General features: G+C 42.1%; 3 protein-coding genes across 3 annotated transcripts; 1 reads left to right on the forward strand and 2 right to left on the reverse strand.

Moving 5' to 3' along the window:
* Positions 1-88: 88 nt before the first annotated feature.
* LOC139212872 (uncharacterized) lies at positions 89-1881 on the reverse strand. The gene is made up of 4 exons (XM_070843434.1): positions 1616-1881; positions 817-1300; positions 565-717; positions 89-477 (listed from the first exon to the last, which is right to left on the reverse strand). Exons 2-4 carry the CDS (start codon positions 1292-1294, stop codon positions 353-355), a joined length of 756 nt encoding a protein of 251 aa, XP_070699535.1. The 5' UTR covers positions 1295-1300; positions 1616-1881; the 3' UTR covers positions 89-352.
* Positions 1882-2464: 583 nt separating this feature from the next.
* slc5a8l (solute carrier family 5 member 8, like) lies at positions 2465-8712 on the reverse strand. The gene is made up of 15 exons (XM_070847767.1): positions 8132-8712; positions 7537-7602; positions 7266-7317; positions 6798-6865; positions 6362-6516; positions 5909-6049; positions 5697-5826; positions 5528-5616; positions 5263-5375; positions 4535-4602; positions 4337-4423; positions 4034-4227; positions 3213-3322; positions 3025-3110; positions 2465-2898 (listed from the first exon to the last, which is right to left on the reverse strand). The coding sequence occupies exons 1-15, from the start codon at positions 8483-8485 to the stop codon at positions 2785-2787; spliced, it is 1827 nt and encodes a 608-aa protein (XP_070703868.1). The 5' UTR covers positions 8486-8712; the 3' UTR covers positions 2465-2784.
* A 2072-nt stretch (positions 8713-10784) lies between these two features.
* tshba (thyroid stimulating hormone subunit beta a) lies at positions 10785-11730 on the forward strand. Its single transcript, XM_070838788.1, has 2 exons — positions 10785-10946; positions 11452-11730. The coding sequence occupies exons 1-2, from the start codon at positions 10785-10787 to the stop codon at positions 11728-11730; spliced, it is 441 nt and encodes a 146-aa protein (XP_070694889.1).
* Positions 11731-13741: the final 2011 nt, after the last annotated feature.

Raw genomic sequence — 13741 nt, forward strand, 5'->3', positions numbered from 1 at the left:
CTGTTTTTTAGTAGTAACATTTTTTGTTGTGTTGTTGTATGGTGTAATTTATCTTTATGGGTGTTGACATGAAATCCCATTAATTCTGCACAAGTTCTTATTGGTGGTCTGGGAAAAGTTGTTATGATTAACGGTCTAAATATATTTAAAATATTTATGTATCTTAGTATTGACATTAGTAAAAGTGAAGTTCAAATTGATCAGCATTGTCCTTGTTTGACTGTTCTACCCATCGTCATTTTCCCTTCCCCTCTGCCATTAGCTTCTCATGAAGAATTTAATTTAAAATTGCCTTTGTCGATGCCCATGAAGCACCAAAGGTGACATCTCAAACTGTAGGGACCCTCTCTCCTTAATGAAGGAACTCGAGACGGAACTGAGACTGGTCCTCTGAGGTCGGTATGTTGTCGTATATCGGATGGCCGTCATAAAGTCCTCCAGAAATTACGAGTGTGTCATCGTCTGGCGCAAATGCATCTGTTGAAAATTGAATAGGTATGTTTAACTGCCAGTAACAAAGAAAATAGTTCACATTGATTGTGTGATGAAGGAGGAACTCATTACCTGTGTCTTCAATGTGGTTAAGAGGTTGATGCAAGTATTGGATTTTGTGTTTGCATTTGTGAAACATGAACGCGACCAGTGCTAGGGCGAACACTCCAAGAACAACGCTGAATATAATAGTCATATACTTTTCAGAATTTTGAAGTCCCAAACCTAGTAACACAGGCAAAAGGGAAGAAATGAAAATCATTTTCATGAGATGAACATCAACAGACAATGAGCAGTTAAATCTTTAGTAAAACAGATGCCTACCATGTGTGGTTTTGTACACTGAATCTGCGGTTGTGTTGACAGTGTGAGATGAATATGCAGGTGTAATCCCTGTAGAATCAGATGTACTTCTGTAACCTACTGTGGTCTGCACTGCTGGTGTTGTCAGTGCAGCGAATGTTGGAGTGTGGCTGCCGGGCGATGTGGTCGTCAGTGGTGTACTATCTATCAGAGGAGTCATGATGGTTGTTGACTGAGAGGTCTGGAGGTGGCCGGTGCTCTCAGCTGTAGCCGCTGTACTTGCGGCGGATGTGTCATTGCTGGGAAATGGAGTTGTGCTCTCAGTCAAGTTTGAGATAACAGCTATATGTACAGTGGAGTTTGAGGTCACGTTTGCATTCGCTTGTGCCAGGTTTACGCCTGGAGCTGTTGTAGGTGTGGTAGTCGAAGGCACCTTTTCTGTTTGTGCCACAGCAAAACAAAGAGCCAGAAGGTAACAGACCAGGGTATCCATGACCATTAAGTCCTGCACAGGGAAACAACAACAGAGGCTGAAAAACACTTGCATAAAAGAAACACTGTAAAATCTTTTTCCCTGAGTAATATTCAGTTCAAAGATAACATCAACAGACATGTTGTAGGAAATGACTTCTTACTCACTAAACATGTGCACACAGAAAATACGTACCCGCCTATCACCTTTCATCTTTTGTAGTTACGTCAATGGAAACATTCCTAACCTCCCTCTGCTGTAAAAGCTTGACTAAGAAAATCTTGATGAAAAAGTAAGTTACTTTTTCCAAACATATCGTTCTACACTGATTTAAAAAATGAAGCTTACCTTGTTTTGTTGCGTCTTAGTATAACTTAGTATAACTGAATTCACTTCCCTGGCAGTGAGTCTGCCTCCATGTCATGGCTGACTCTCTTCTTCCTACAAACCTACGACAGCTGAAGGGTTGGTTTGCTGGCATAGTGGCAGGTAAAAGTGGGCAGGTCACTGCTTTGTAAACTTCCTCTATTGTATGTTGCCAGGGAGACAAAGAACCCAGTTATTACCTAGACCAAAGCTCAGTCTCTCTCTCTCTCTCTCTCTCTCTCTCTCTCTCTCTCTCTCTCTCTCTCTCTCTCTCTCTCTCGCTGTGTGTCTCTCTCTTGCTCAGCCCTGAGTAGAAGAGAAACCATGTTGCCAAAACATTAACTCCACAGTAAATGTATTTTTCTTGGCTTCACTGCCCTATATTCTCGCTTACTATATATGAAGGTCATACACTCACTGGTTCAACGGGCTGAATTTGTATGATTGTGTTTGTGCAAAATAGTTATTAACAAGTAGAATTTGTGACTAATTGGTAGTTCATGTGCACAATCTCCACACATTAAGAGCAAAGCAATGAAACAGAGGACAGACAGCTGTTGTTTGTTTGAAAATGTTGTTTAACGCTATAATGCAAATTGTAGAATAATAAATAGTATTCCAGCACACATGTCTGTATAAGAGGACAATGTTCAGGTTGAGCGAGAGGCTGCTATCAGGAGAACAATTGAACAGAGCAATAAAAGTGAAGCAGTATTGCCACATCACGCTAAACAGGACATGGGAGCAGCACAATCAGTGTACTAGATGTGGCGATCTTGTGTTATTTGCCCTTTTACCAGTTCTGAATGATACCTCAATAGCTGAAAACACTCTGATTCTCAGTTGGGTAGAGACATAAATATATAACGCTTTGGAATTTAAGTGATATCCTTTTGACGTTAATTTGTATCTCAGACAAGTTTTATCACAAGTTTTCAAGCTCTTTCTTAATGCAAAGTCTAAATTATTTAGTATTTCAATTTTAGCAACATGTTTAAAACACATACAGGTAATCAAGTTACAGTTATTTGTGCAAATCGAAAGCACCACAGGGATGTAGCGGCAAAACAGTTGTGGCTTTTCATTCTTGTGCTCGTTAAAAAAGGCATTCAAATGTCTTATTGAAGGAACAACGTAGTGATATAGCAGTGTTACAGTCTGGTGTTGTTTTCAACATTTTTACTCATCACATCAACGTCGGTGAATGCTGAGTTGTCAGCTCCCATGTGGAAGTCTTTTGCCACCTTTTCTGTGATGTCTGATGCCTGTTGTGAGTTGAGAAGATAAAGCAAATCGTTGACATATTACAAAATGCTGTGCAGTTTGGTGAGTCATATAATTAATCCTTAATTTGTTTCCCATCATCCAACAGAAGGGTCAGTTGTTAGTACCTCTGATTTGCTACACCAGTTGAAGCAGATCAGGTCGCTCCTCCTTACAAACAGATTGGGGTTAAGCTTTTCCTGCTTGCATCCACCTGAAAAGACGTGTTTTATGGTAGATTTTGATTGTAATATGGATGGTGCAAGTATTGATGTGCCTCTGCAGTGGAAGCAGAGGTTGGGAAATCATGTCTCACCTGTGATCATGCTCACCAGCAGGCCGGTTGCCATTGTGGTCAGTGTACCCAAGAGAGAGAAGTAGACGTAGGACAGAGAGTACCAGGAGTCTGCCAGAGCTGGACGAACACTGACACACACAGGGAATCATTTCAGTAACCGTCCCCCTGTTGTTCTACAGTTGTTACACCACCACGATTGCCACGGCTGACTCAGCCAATGATTATCTTTATTATGGATAAATCTGCTGTTAATTTTCTTAATTAATGGTTTGGTCTATAAAATGTTTGGTCTATAACCGTATTGTTTTGTCCCACTAACAAGCCAAATCCCCAAAGATATCCAACAACACATTGGTAGTGGAAGCAGTTGATTAATAAAAATTTTTTTAATTTAATTTTATGTAAGAATTGTCTAAAGTGCCTTTGGATCTTATTGTGGATTTGGATTTTCACTCAATCACTGTGCATTTAAAGCCAATATAACATTTCTAAATGTAGTCCAGAAAAACGATGATTGCATGGACCGTGGCTTAGCATTGTAGCATTCACGCGTGAGCATCCGTTCCCTCTGCCGTTGGGTCTCTCTCTTAATAAAAGAGTTTGGTCTAGACGTGCTCTCTATCGAAAGCGTCTTGGGATAACACATATCTATATCGATAAAGATTGATTGACTGATCTTACCTTGATAATAAATAGCCTGATCGTTTAGTGATTTCATTTTTTCAGCCCAGTCTTGAATCATTGTTGTACTTGGTATGTATTTGCTGCATTTAAATGCTAATGAGCATTCCCATTTACTGTGCCCATATCATGTGCTTCATTAACAGCAGATGACTCACTCAGACTGCGGTGTCAGAGTCACTGGACTGGTCCACGGGGCTGCTGTTGTGTAGTTTTGGCCCATTGTGCTGTTGCAGCCTACTGTGGAGAGTGGGAGAGGATTTGTCTTTTCAGCTGTTGGTGGGTAAATCTGGCCTCCAATCCCCACCCACAGAGTCAACACCAGACCAAGGATCATTCCCACAAGTCCTCCCTGCAAAGTAAAAAGTCAAATACTTCCTGGATGTGTAATATTTGATTTTTTTGTCTTGGTAGAAGGTGCAGTTGTGCAAGCGAGTGTTCCAGTAACAGGGAATACTCACTGTTGAATTTGATGTGCGGAATAGCATGCCTAATAGGTAAAGACCAAGAAGGGGCCCGCTGATCATGCCAAATATGGACAGAGCTGCCTGAAAATAGAAAACTATGAAGAGTCTTGCAGTTCTCAATGTTGAGCTCTTGGCAGTGCTGTGGAGCAATGAATGGCAGTGCTGTTAGTGCATGGTGTGGGAGAGGTTCACCTGCAGAATGCTTCCCATCAGTGAAGCAACTCCAGCCATCCCAATACACAGGGCCCCAAACAATACACCTGGGAGGTGTTAAAGCCAACGTTATTGAGTGGACAAAAGATCATCAAAGTTTAACAAATGAAATCCAGAGCATAGTGCTATTGGGCTAAAAGCATAATTTATACACTTTCATACAATACAACAAACAGGAACTTTGTGACCTTGTAGACAAACAGCATACTGATCCACACTAACCAATATCTGTATTAAATTAAGAAAATGATGAATTGTCTTTGCAACAGAATCCCTCTCAGAGAAAATGACACCGTGGCACCACTCCCTCGTTCCTAGAGTCAACATGTTCCTGCCTGTCCAGTTTGCTGTGATTCTCTAAAACTGTGGATTATTTGAGCGTTAACCTCTGCTTGTGCATATTGACGTGAGAAGTCTGCTTATAGAACTTCTTCACTCATGATTAACTTTTGGGTTTTTTATTGTTCACGCTATAAGGCTATTGTAATCGTGTCGTACTCATGCCTGCTAAGAATAACAAGATAAGATAATAGTTATCTTAGTGTTTACTGGTAAGCTTCAAGGAGTCTGGGCGTAATAGCAGTCGTACTGTGCGGTGATAACCGTGACATTCATGATCTGAATGAGCTGTAAACTCATTTTAAAGTAGTTTTTAAGTAAAACATTCTTCAGAACAGCTCCTGTTAAAGTATTTTTACACCACTTACTCAGGCCCATGTTCATCCAGGACACCTGTTTCTCTGTGAGGTTTTTGAACACTGGAGTAATAAAGTCCTCCATGGTGACAGCAACTAGGGCATTAATGCTGGACGACACCGTGCTGAAAAATATGCAACAGCACACTTGCATTTAAATGGCAGTGTGTATATCCACTATATGTAAATAAAATAATTCTGCACTAGATCATTTCCTGACCAAAACAGCAATTCTATCTCTGAAGTAAAACAATAAATTCTTCCTCGTTTGTCTCACCTAAGAGTACCACTGTATGCAGCAGCCACAAACAAGCCAGGGATGCCAGGGAAGACAGCCAGAATATCCATCACAAGGTAGGGCAGCAGCTGGTGAACAATTATACACCAGTTTTATTGTTAACCATGATGATGAGTAGTAATGAGGAGATAAGTGCAGCTGCAGTTACCTGGTCAAGGGTGCTTACGTCACCATTTGTAAGAGGGTCACAGTCCTTGTAAATAGAGAACATTGTGAGGCCGGAAAACACAGCCAGACTCACGGTTACCCACAAGCCAACCATGTTCACGTACAAAGACCTGAGGGATGAAAGAAGACTTGTCAGTGTAGGAACCTTCACTCACAGATGGACTGTTTGCATTGCCTCGCAGGAATGCTCACATCTTGGCGTGTCCCAAGGTTTTGCAGGAGATGTAGCGCTGCACCTGGGACTGATTGATTGAGTAGATGGACGTCCACATCACACTTCCACCGACTACGATAGTCCAGAAAGTGTGTCGCTTCAGAGGATCTGGGTCAAAGCTGTGATCAAGGTTAACAACACGTGAGAAAATATTGAAGATAATGTTTGGGGACAGTACATGCGACTGATAATGTGAGATGACACTTTTGAGGCACAAAGCAGGCATCACTGATTTTTGATCACAGTTTTCTTGATTATTGTGTGCAGTACAGACTCCGGTGACGTGTCCTTTCTTAGATACCGGAGCAAGTAAGAGTTACAGGACACCAATATAGGATGATTGGTCTGATTCAGGAAACCCCACCCATGTGGTATCATAATCAGTTTAAAACAACAAATCCTATTTGTCAGAAGTCTGCTTGTGTGCTCACTCAAACGCCTCTAGTCTGCCTCCCTTGTCGGCGTCCTCCCAAATCTTCGTCAGGCCTCCCTGCAGTACAGCTCCTCTAGCTATAACAGCCACAAAACCTGCCAGCATGATCACCATCTGCAGCACGTCTGTCCAGATTACAGCTTTCAGACCGCCCTGAAGTAAAATCCATGTTAGAGTCAGCTCATCATTTCCAAGTACTTCTGTCAAGTCTTTCCAATGTAGTGCTGCTGACTTACAGCTAACTGCAATGTTAAAATGAGTCCAATTATCACATACATTATCATGCACAGAATGACTTAGGCCGTCTTATTAAGCATGAACTAAAATAACAAACACAAACATAGTTGGACTGTTGTTCAGACTGAATGTTTCTATTAGTTGTAACTGTTAATATATATGTATGTATAATAGTTATTGACATGCACAGTACCAACCAAAGTGCAGTAGATGATGCACACTGCTCCTGTAGCCACCAGCACTCCCCACAGATCAAGTCCTGTGACTGAGTGATGACACATATTCATTTATATATCAAAATGGGCTTGGTTATACAGCAAACCTCTCATAACCTCTCTCTATTTGTCCATATTTTATAACAAAACACATGGTCACCTCTTTTTTTTTTAGGTTTGGTCTGTTTTTAAGATGATGAAACAGTGGAAAAATATAAAGCAGTATCCCTTAATAGCTGCTTCGGTAGTTTATTAACAGTTTTCAGGACAACATAAATAGATTAGAGAGAACACTGATACCAGGTTGTGGTTACAGTTTAATAAGTCAGATAATTAGAACGGAGAGGTTACGCAAAGGTGAATTAATAGTAACGCAGGTGCTTCTGGAGGATGGCAGCAACATACAAAGTGCTTTTTATTCAAAACTGTTGCAAGAACATACAGACTTACTTTGATTTAGTGCAAGAGCTGGAGCATAGATGACCAAACCGGTGTACAGGGCCTGAAAAACGATCCCACCATTAGTTGATTAGGTGGAAAAACATCATGCATGTGTTTCATATCAATCATGGCACTGATATCAAGAATCCACTTTGCATGAGGTCTAAAACCATGTTACATTTATGTCGTTATGTTAATTATGCATGCTTGTTCTTCGTTCTTCACGGAGATTCAGATGATGTTTTTGATCATCCAAATACTAAAAGTAATGTGCATTTACCGTCTGTACGATGTACATTGATGTCCCAATTAGCCGAATGGGCCGGCTGAAGCGCAACTCCAGGTACTAGGAATGAAAGGGGATGGTAGTCATTAAGCTGATGAAGGGGTTCACATGCAATGGTTTAGTTTCTACATCCGGTGCGGTGGTTAGCTCTGTTGGGTTTACAAGAAGGTTCCAGTTTTGAATTCAGGTTTGAACCTGGGCTCTGTGTTTCTGTGTGTTCTCCCCGCGCTTGCGTGGCTTCCTCCCACATTCCGAACATATGTAGGTTAGGTTAATTGTTGACTCTAAATAGTTGTGAGTGTGTATGGTTGTCTGTCTCTATGTGTTGTCCCTGTGACTGACTGGGTGTACCCCGCCTCTCCCCCAAAGTCAGCTGGGATTGGCTCCAGTCCTCTGGGACCCTGAAGGATAACCGGCACAGACAATGAATGGATGGATGTTTCTCTACTTTTAATTTCAGTGTCTGCCCACCTTTTGGAGGAAATACTTTTACAGCAGCAGCTTTGTACACCAGACATGTTTTCTATTTAGATTTATACACGTTATGTTATTATTTGCTGCTGCACCTGTCACCATGACATTTCCTTACCTCATAAGCGCTGGTGATCCCCAGTCTGTAGAAAAGAGGGACAAAGATCTCAGCAGTGATGGCAGACATGATGGTGTAGGCGATGCCAAAGGTCCAGAAGGCAGCTCCAAACCGGTAAGCTTCAGCAGGTGTACCGATGACTGTGATGCCAGACATGAAGCTGGCAGTGAGCGACATGGCAACCGGCACGGCTGTCATCTGCCGTCCTCCGAGTAAAAACTCAGCGCTGCTTGTCTCCTTACGGCCTCGGATGGCCTGGAAAAGGCCAATGCCAGCGGCCCCCAAAATTGTCCCAGCAAACACCACATAATCCCACACAGAGAAAGTGGCCACTGGACCACCTGTACCGACCATGGTCAGTTCAGCAGTTCGTTTTGTTTCGCTAAAACTTAAAACTGAAAGAGAGTTTAAGGTTTTAGTCCTCAGTTGTTTTTCGGCTTTTCCAATCCAACTATCAACTCTCACAGTCACTCCGACTGATAGTAGAACAATGAGATACTTCCACTACATTTTCTCCAAGTGGCAGTGGCAAAGATTAGTTCACGTTAGTTAATAATCCATCAAGGACACATCGCACTGAAGTCAGCCATAATGTCTGTGACTGTAAAAAAAAAAAGGTTAGTGGTGATCCTATGGTATCCCTGACGTTGTTTTATGATGATGGCAAACAAGAGAATTATTGGAAATATGTCTCCATTCTTCATGAAATGAAGTAACACACCCAGGAGGTCTTCCTGGATACTGGACAGCTCCATGTCACTAGATAGTTGTGGGTTAGATGAGGAATTTCAGGAGGCAGGACAGGTTAAATCTTCAAGCTGTTAAAGATTTTACAGGTTGGAATACCCCTGCTGGAGGTGTAACACAGTCACGTGTGATCTCTATTGCTTTCCATAGCACATCTGCTTTCTATGTAGCAGGGACCTTTGTGTCAGTACAACATTCGGTGTCTTTTCATGGTTGATTTCTTTCAATCTGAACACTGTCTTAACCAGTAAGTCCTTGTGAATATGAAATAGCACATACTGTTAATGTTTGTGAGGGTGAGTAAGCGCCAGGGGGAGGGATGGGGGAAGATCAACATTGACTGGACTGATTCAGATTTACACCCACTACTGCAGAACAACAACATATATCAGCCAATCAGCCATGTGCATTGTAAAAGATGAGCATTGGTCGTAGATGAGGACTTAAATTCAACAAGAGGCACTGTGGCCTGAATGGACGAGAGGAAAATCAGGCTCCCCAGTGTGTTTGTGAGGTAGCCCAATTTATGACAAATGTGTGTTTGACTGCAGGTCGACTCAACCAAAAAAGAAGAGTAGATAAAAACAAACACAACAATGGCATTACCACACAACAACCACATGCTTCAGAATTATATCATAACGCGTCAGAGAGACTTTTGACTACCCTCTGCAATCATTAAACAAAAGAATAGATAAGGAAATCCCGGCACTCTGGCAGTCTTGACTGGAAAATTGTATTCCTTCCTTTTTAAGTACAGGTACTGACTTGTTAGTGAAGATTTCTGTAAGCCACAATGGTCGAAGCATCAGATAACACGCACCTTCAGAAAGTGCTCTTAAATACTTTGCATTGCAAGATAGATAAGAGCCAGGTGTTTATATTGGAAACTGAAATAAAACTCAGGTTAAACTTTAAGTTGCTCTTTTCAATTGTTGTATCCTCTGAAGTAGAGATGAAGCTTCTGGGCGTTGCATGACATCTAGTGGACGGACAGTGTTTCAGACAGACAGAGCCTTTCAGCTTGGAGGGAATTCTACTTCTTAGCCCGTATTCAGAGGAGTGTCCCCAGGTCATGTTCAGATCAAGGGTTCCCATTCAGGCCAACTGTGAAACCTAAAGTTGGACTGTGGTTTAACTGTCTGACTGTTTATGTTGGCTGGCGTCCTCTGGATAAGGAGTGACACTATGTCGTCATGGTCACCAAAGTCACATGTGATAGCTGCTCTGTACTTTAGATATTGAAGATGTCGACTGTTGGAGAAATGTGCTGATGGTAACCTAAAGATTTCATACAATGTGATCTGGGGTAAGATGGATGGTCATAGTTGCTTATAGTGGCCTGGTCATTTTGAGGCACATCTAGCAGGCGTAAAAAGGCCTGATCACGGGAGGCAGCCTTCAGAATTGAGGTGACATCCGACAGTGTTCAAGCTGCGCTGCCGTCCTCTCCGTTCTCCTCGGCAGAGCATCAATAAACATTGAGGATATCAAGGTCTCCAGCCAGCTTTCGTTCACATCAGCTAGTGTAGAATCCATTGCATCAATTTCCATGGTTACTGCATGACAGAACTCATTCATTCATTCAGTCATTCATATAATGGGCTAAATGCTCAGTAGCTCCTTTTGGTCACAGATGGAAGATAACAGCTAGCTTGGGTGAAGGTGGATTACATGATGTACGTATAAATACTGTTGAGCAGGGATGTTCAGACCTACAGAATCATCAGGCCTGCAGGCGACGGCAACTCCGCAACAGGTGACTCACACATGCAGAAGGGAAACGAATCACATTTAAGATACCAAACTTTTGATTCTCTCTGTCATCTGGTTGTCAGTTTGTCTCTCCATCTTTTCCCTCTCATGCAGGTCCCGAATCAGTTGGAAAGAAAATAAATAACGTAAGATGGAGACTGCAGTGTTCAGCTGCTGGCTCCTTTTTCTGCTGTTCAGCCCGGCCGTTCCCATGTGTCTGCCCACTGACTTCACCCTGTACGTGGAGAGGCCGGAGTGTGACTACTGTGTGGCCATCAACACGACCATCTGCATGGGATTTTGCTACTCGAGGGTAAATATGTTCTGTTTGTGAAAGAGTAGATTGTCATTGATTTCTCCCAGTGGAAAAAAAAAGACAAAAAAAGAAATGATTCTCAAGTATGATTGACTGGAGTATGTGAATTAACTTTTTATACTATATTTCAATTTTATCATAACCAAAGTGATAAACAGTGTAAATAGAAAAGTTTTGATTTAGTTTTAGACTTTGTTTAAATATGTAAAATCATGGACTCATCCTCTGAATTAAAAACTATGTTCATTCAAATCTTAAGATTTACATTGAAATTCGTTTTGGGTCTTTACATTAAAAATCATTATCTCTAACATGAGGTTTGACTAATCTAACCAGATTTTTTTAGTGAGCTTAAAACTGTAAAAGAGTGACTCGTTTTGAATAACAGCAAACCTTAGTCCTCATGTCAGCGTGCATCTTTTCAGTATCATCCCATGAGTACAACATAAAGCACATTTATTCAAAGGTTGTGTTCACTCGTGTGTGTGTGTGTGGTGAGCAGGACAGCAACATGAGGGATATACTCGGCACACGTTTCCTCATCCAGAGAGGATGCACCTATGACAAGGTGGAATACCGCACAGCCCTGCTGCCCGGCTGTCCCATCGACGGCGACCCCGTGTTCACCTACCCTGTGGCGCTCAGCTGCCACTGTGGCTCCTGCAGGACCGACAGCGATGAGTGCGCACACAGGGCCAGCGTGGACGGGGCCAGGTGCACCAAACCAGTCAGGCGTCTCTACCCGTACCCTGACCAGAGCAACTACATGATCCCTTTCTGATTCTGCTGTTGTTACCCTTCTCAGCATGTGTGGGTTTTTTAAAAATTACCGAGCTCAAATCGCATGATCCATGATTGTTTAGAGAAGAAACAAACATCATCCTTTAGCTTGTGATAGATTCAGTGATAATCTGCACTGTCTGTACTGTAAGCAATATGACCAGCCTGTTCTATTGTCCCTTTGTTGCTCAACGTGTCTGTGATGCAGCTCTGATTTCAGTTTACAGTGGGGGGGGGTCCTACTGGGTATGTTTGTCAGCTTCATTATTTATCCTCCTGTACACTCGTGTGTGTGTGTGTGTGTGTGTGTGTGTGTGTGTGTGTGTGTGACTGATTATGTTTACACTGAAAGAGAGACTCTGAATGCAACCAAATTAAAGCCGAAGCCTCTAAATAGCTCTCTGACTGAGCTGTGCTTGACTTAATCACATCCTGTGCCGGCCCGTAGCTTTCTGTTTACAACATAACAAACACGAGGCCATGACGCTCCACAATGTCACCTCATGATTCTATATTTGCCTCCGCAGTCATTCTGGAAGGCACATGATTGTTGACACACCTCTTCTTATTAAATGGATTATCACTGGGGATTTTGAACCACAAAGATCAGGCCCAGCGCACACAAAAGATTCACCAAACGCTAAATTTACCGTGTGAGTTTATTAACTCTTGAGCTGCTTTGTCTCATCTCAAATAGAGCTTGTGTGTCTACAGTAGTTTCCCATTCACACGGGGGATTTCAGCAGACAGCTGGAGCTTATTAATAGCTCAGCAGTCCAGTGGGAGAATGTGAAATAAGCCCATCATGTGGATCTTTGTGACATTGCTCCCTCATTGCCGTATTTTATATTTTGTCGCTTCTGTATGTTTCAGCGTTCATCCGTCGGTGACCATTTCTATATTAAAGTTTCTGTGCTCATGAAAAAGTCTCAGACAGTTATTGTCTGTAACTTATTTGCTGTTCCTGCAGCTCTGATCTGCAGTACTCCCCATATGAAGTTATGCCTCTGTGCCACTGATGCCTAACACGATTAACAAAACTAAGGCACCTTGAAGCGACCTTGAGGGGACGGCTGTTTGGGGCAGAAGTGGAACAAACTAGATGACGTAACGGGGGGGGGGACGTATGGACAGAAAACCGGTTTGTAAAATGGTGAATCACTGTAAACACAAGGAGGCTTGTACAACTTCTGACAACCCGACACCCTGTTTAACCTTGGCAACAGTCAGCTGACAAAAAACTTTGACTATTATATCCCCCTTATTGTCCATTGTTTGTGTCTTTCTTCTGTACTACCTCTTTTCCTACGTGTTAAATGATTAAAACTGTCTTACTCTTATACTTGTTCATACATTCAGTATGTAGTACAGTCATATTTTGCATAATTGTTACACAATAGATTTTATTTTTCACGTTATGAATGTCCTGAGTAGAAATCATTACATGGTGGCTTTAGTCATAAATCCACAAAATGCAGGGTTGATAATACTGTATACTTTACACTAAAAGCTGACCTAAAATGACTCGAAAACCATCTGACCAATATGGCACAATAGTTTGAATTGCCCAGCTGAAATTCCCTGTGTGGTGGTGTTTTGAAAACCCTAATACCCTAATGGATAAAGCAGTGGATGAAATGGAATTTGCTTCCATCAGCACTCCATGAGAAGCAGCTATGTGGACCACATGCCGACCACTCATGTCATTCAGACAAACCGTACACTTTTGTTTGTGTTGTGTTTACTGAACTAGAAAATATGTGAGAAATGTTTTAGCCATGCTGGCGGCTCCAGGGATGGCAGCGTCGACGTGTCGGCTGGTGGTCCATCTGCCCCAAATAGCTCAGCAGCTATTGGACAGATTTACATTTAATGTGGCGCAAAGATTCATGGTCCCCGGAGGATGAATCTGACAGCCTTTGGTGTTTCAGTTTGCCGTTATTGCTAGATTACACATGCACAGGGGAAGATGGAGAGAGACCGTTAAAGACAAAAGTGAAATGTTTGCCACT

Source organism: Pempheris klunzingeri, chromosome 2 (genome assembly GCF_042242105.1).
Source record: "Pempheris klunzingeri isolate RE-2024b chromosome 2, fPemKlu1.hap1, whole genome shotgun sequence".
NCBI classification, from domain to species: domain Eukaryota; kingdom Metazoa; phylum Chordata; class Actinopteri; order Acropomatiformes; family Pempheridae; genus Pempheris; species Pempheris klunzingeri.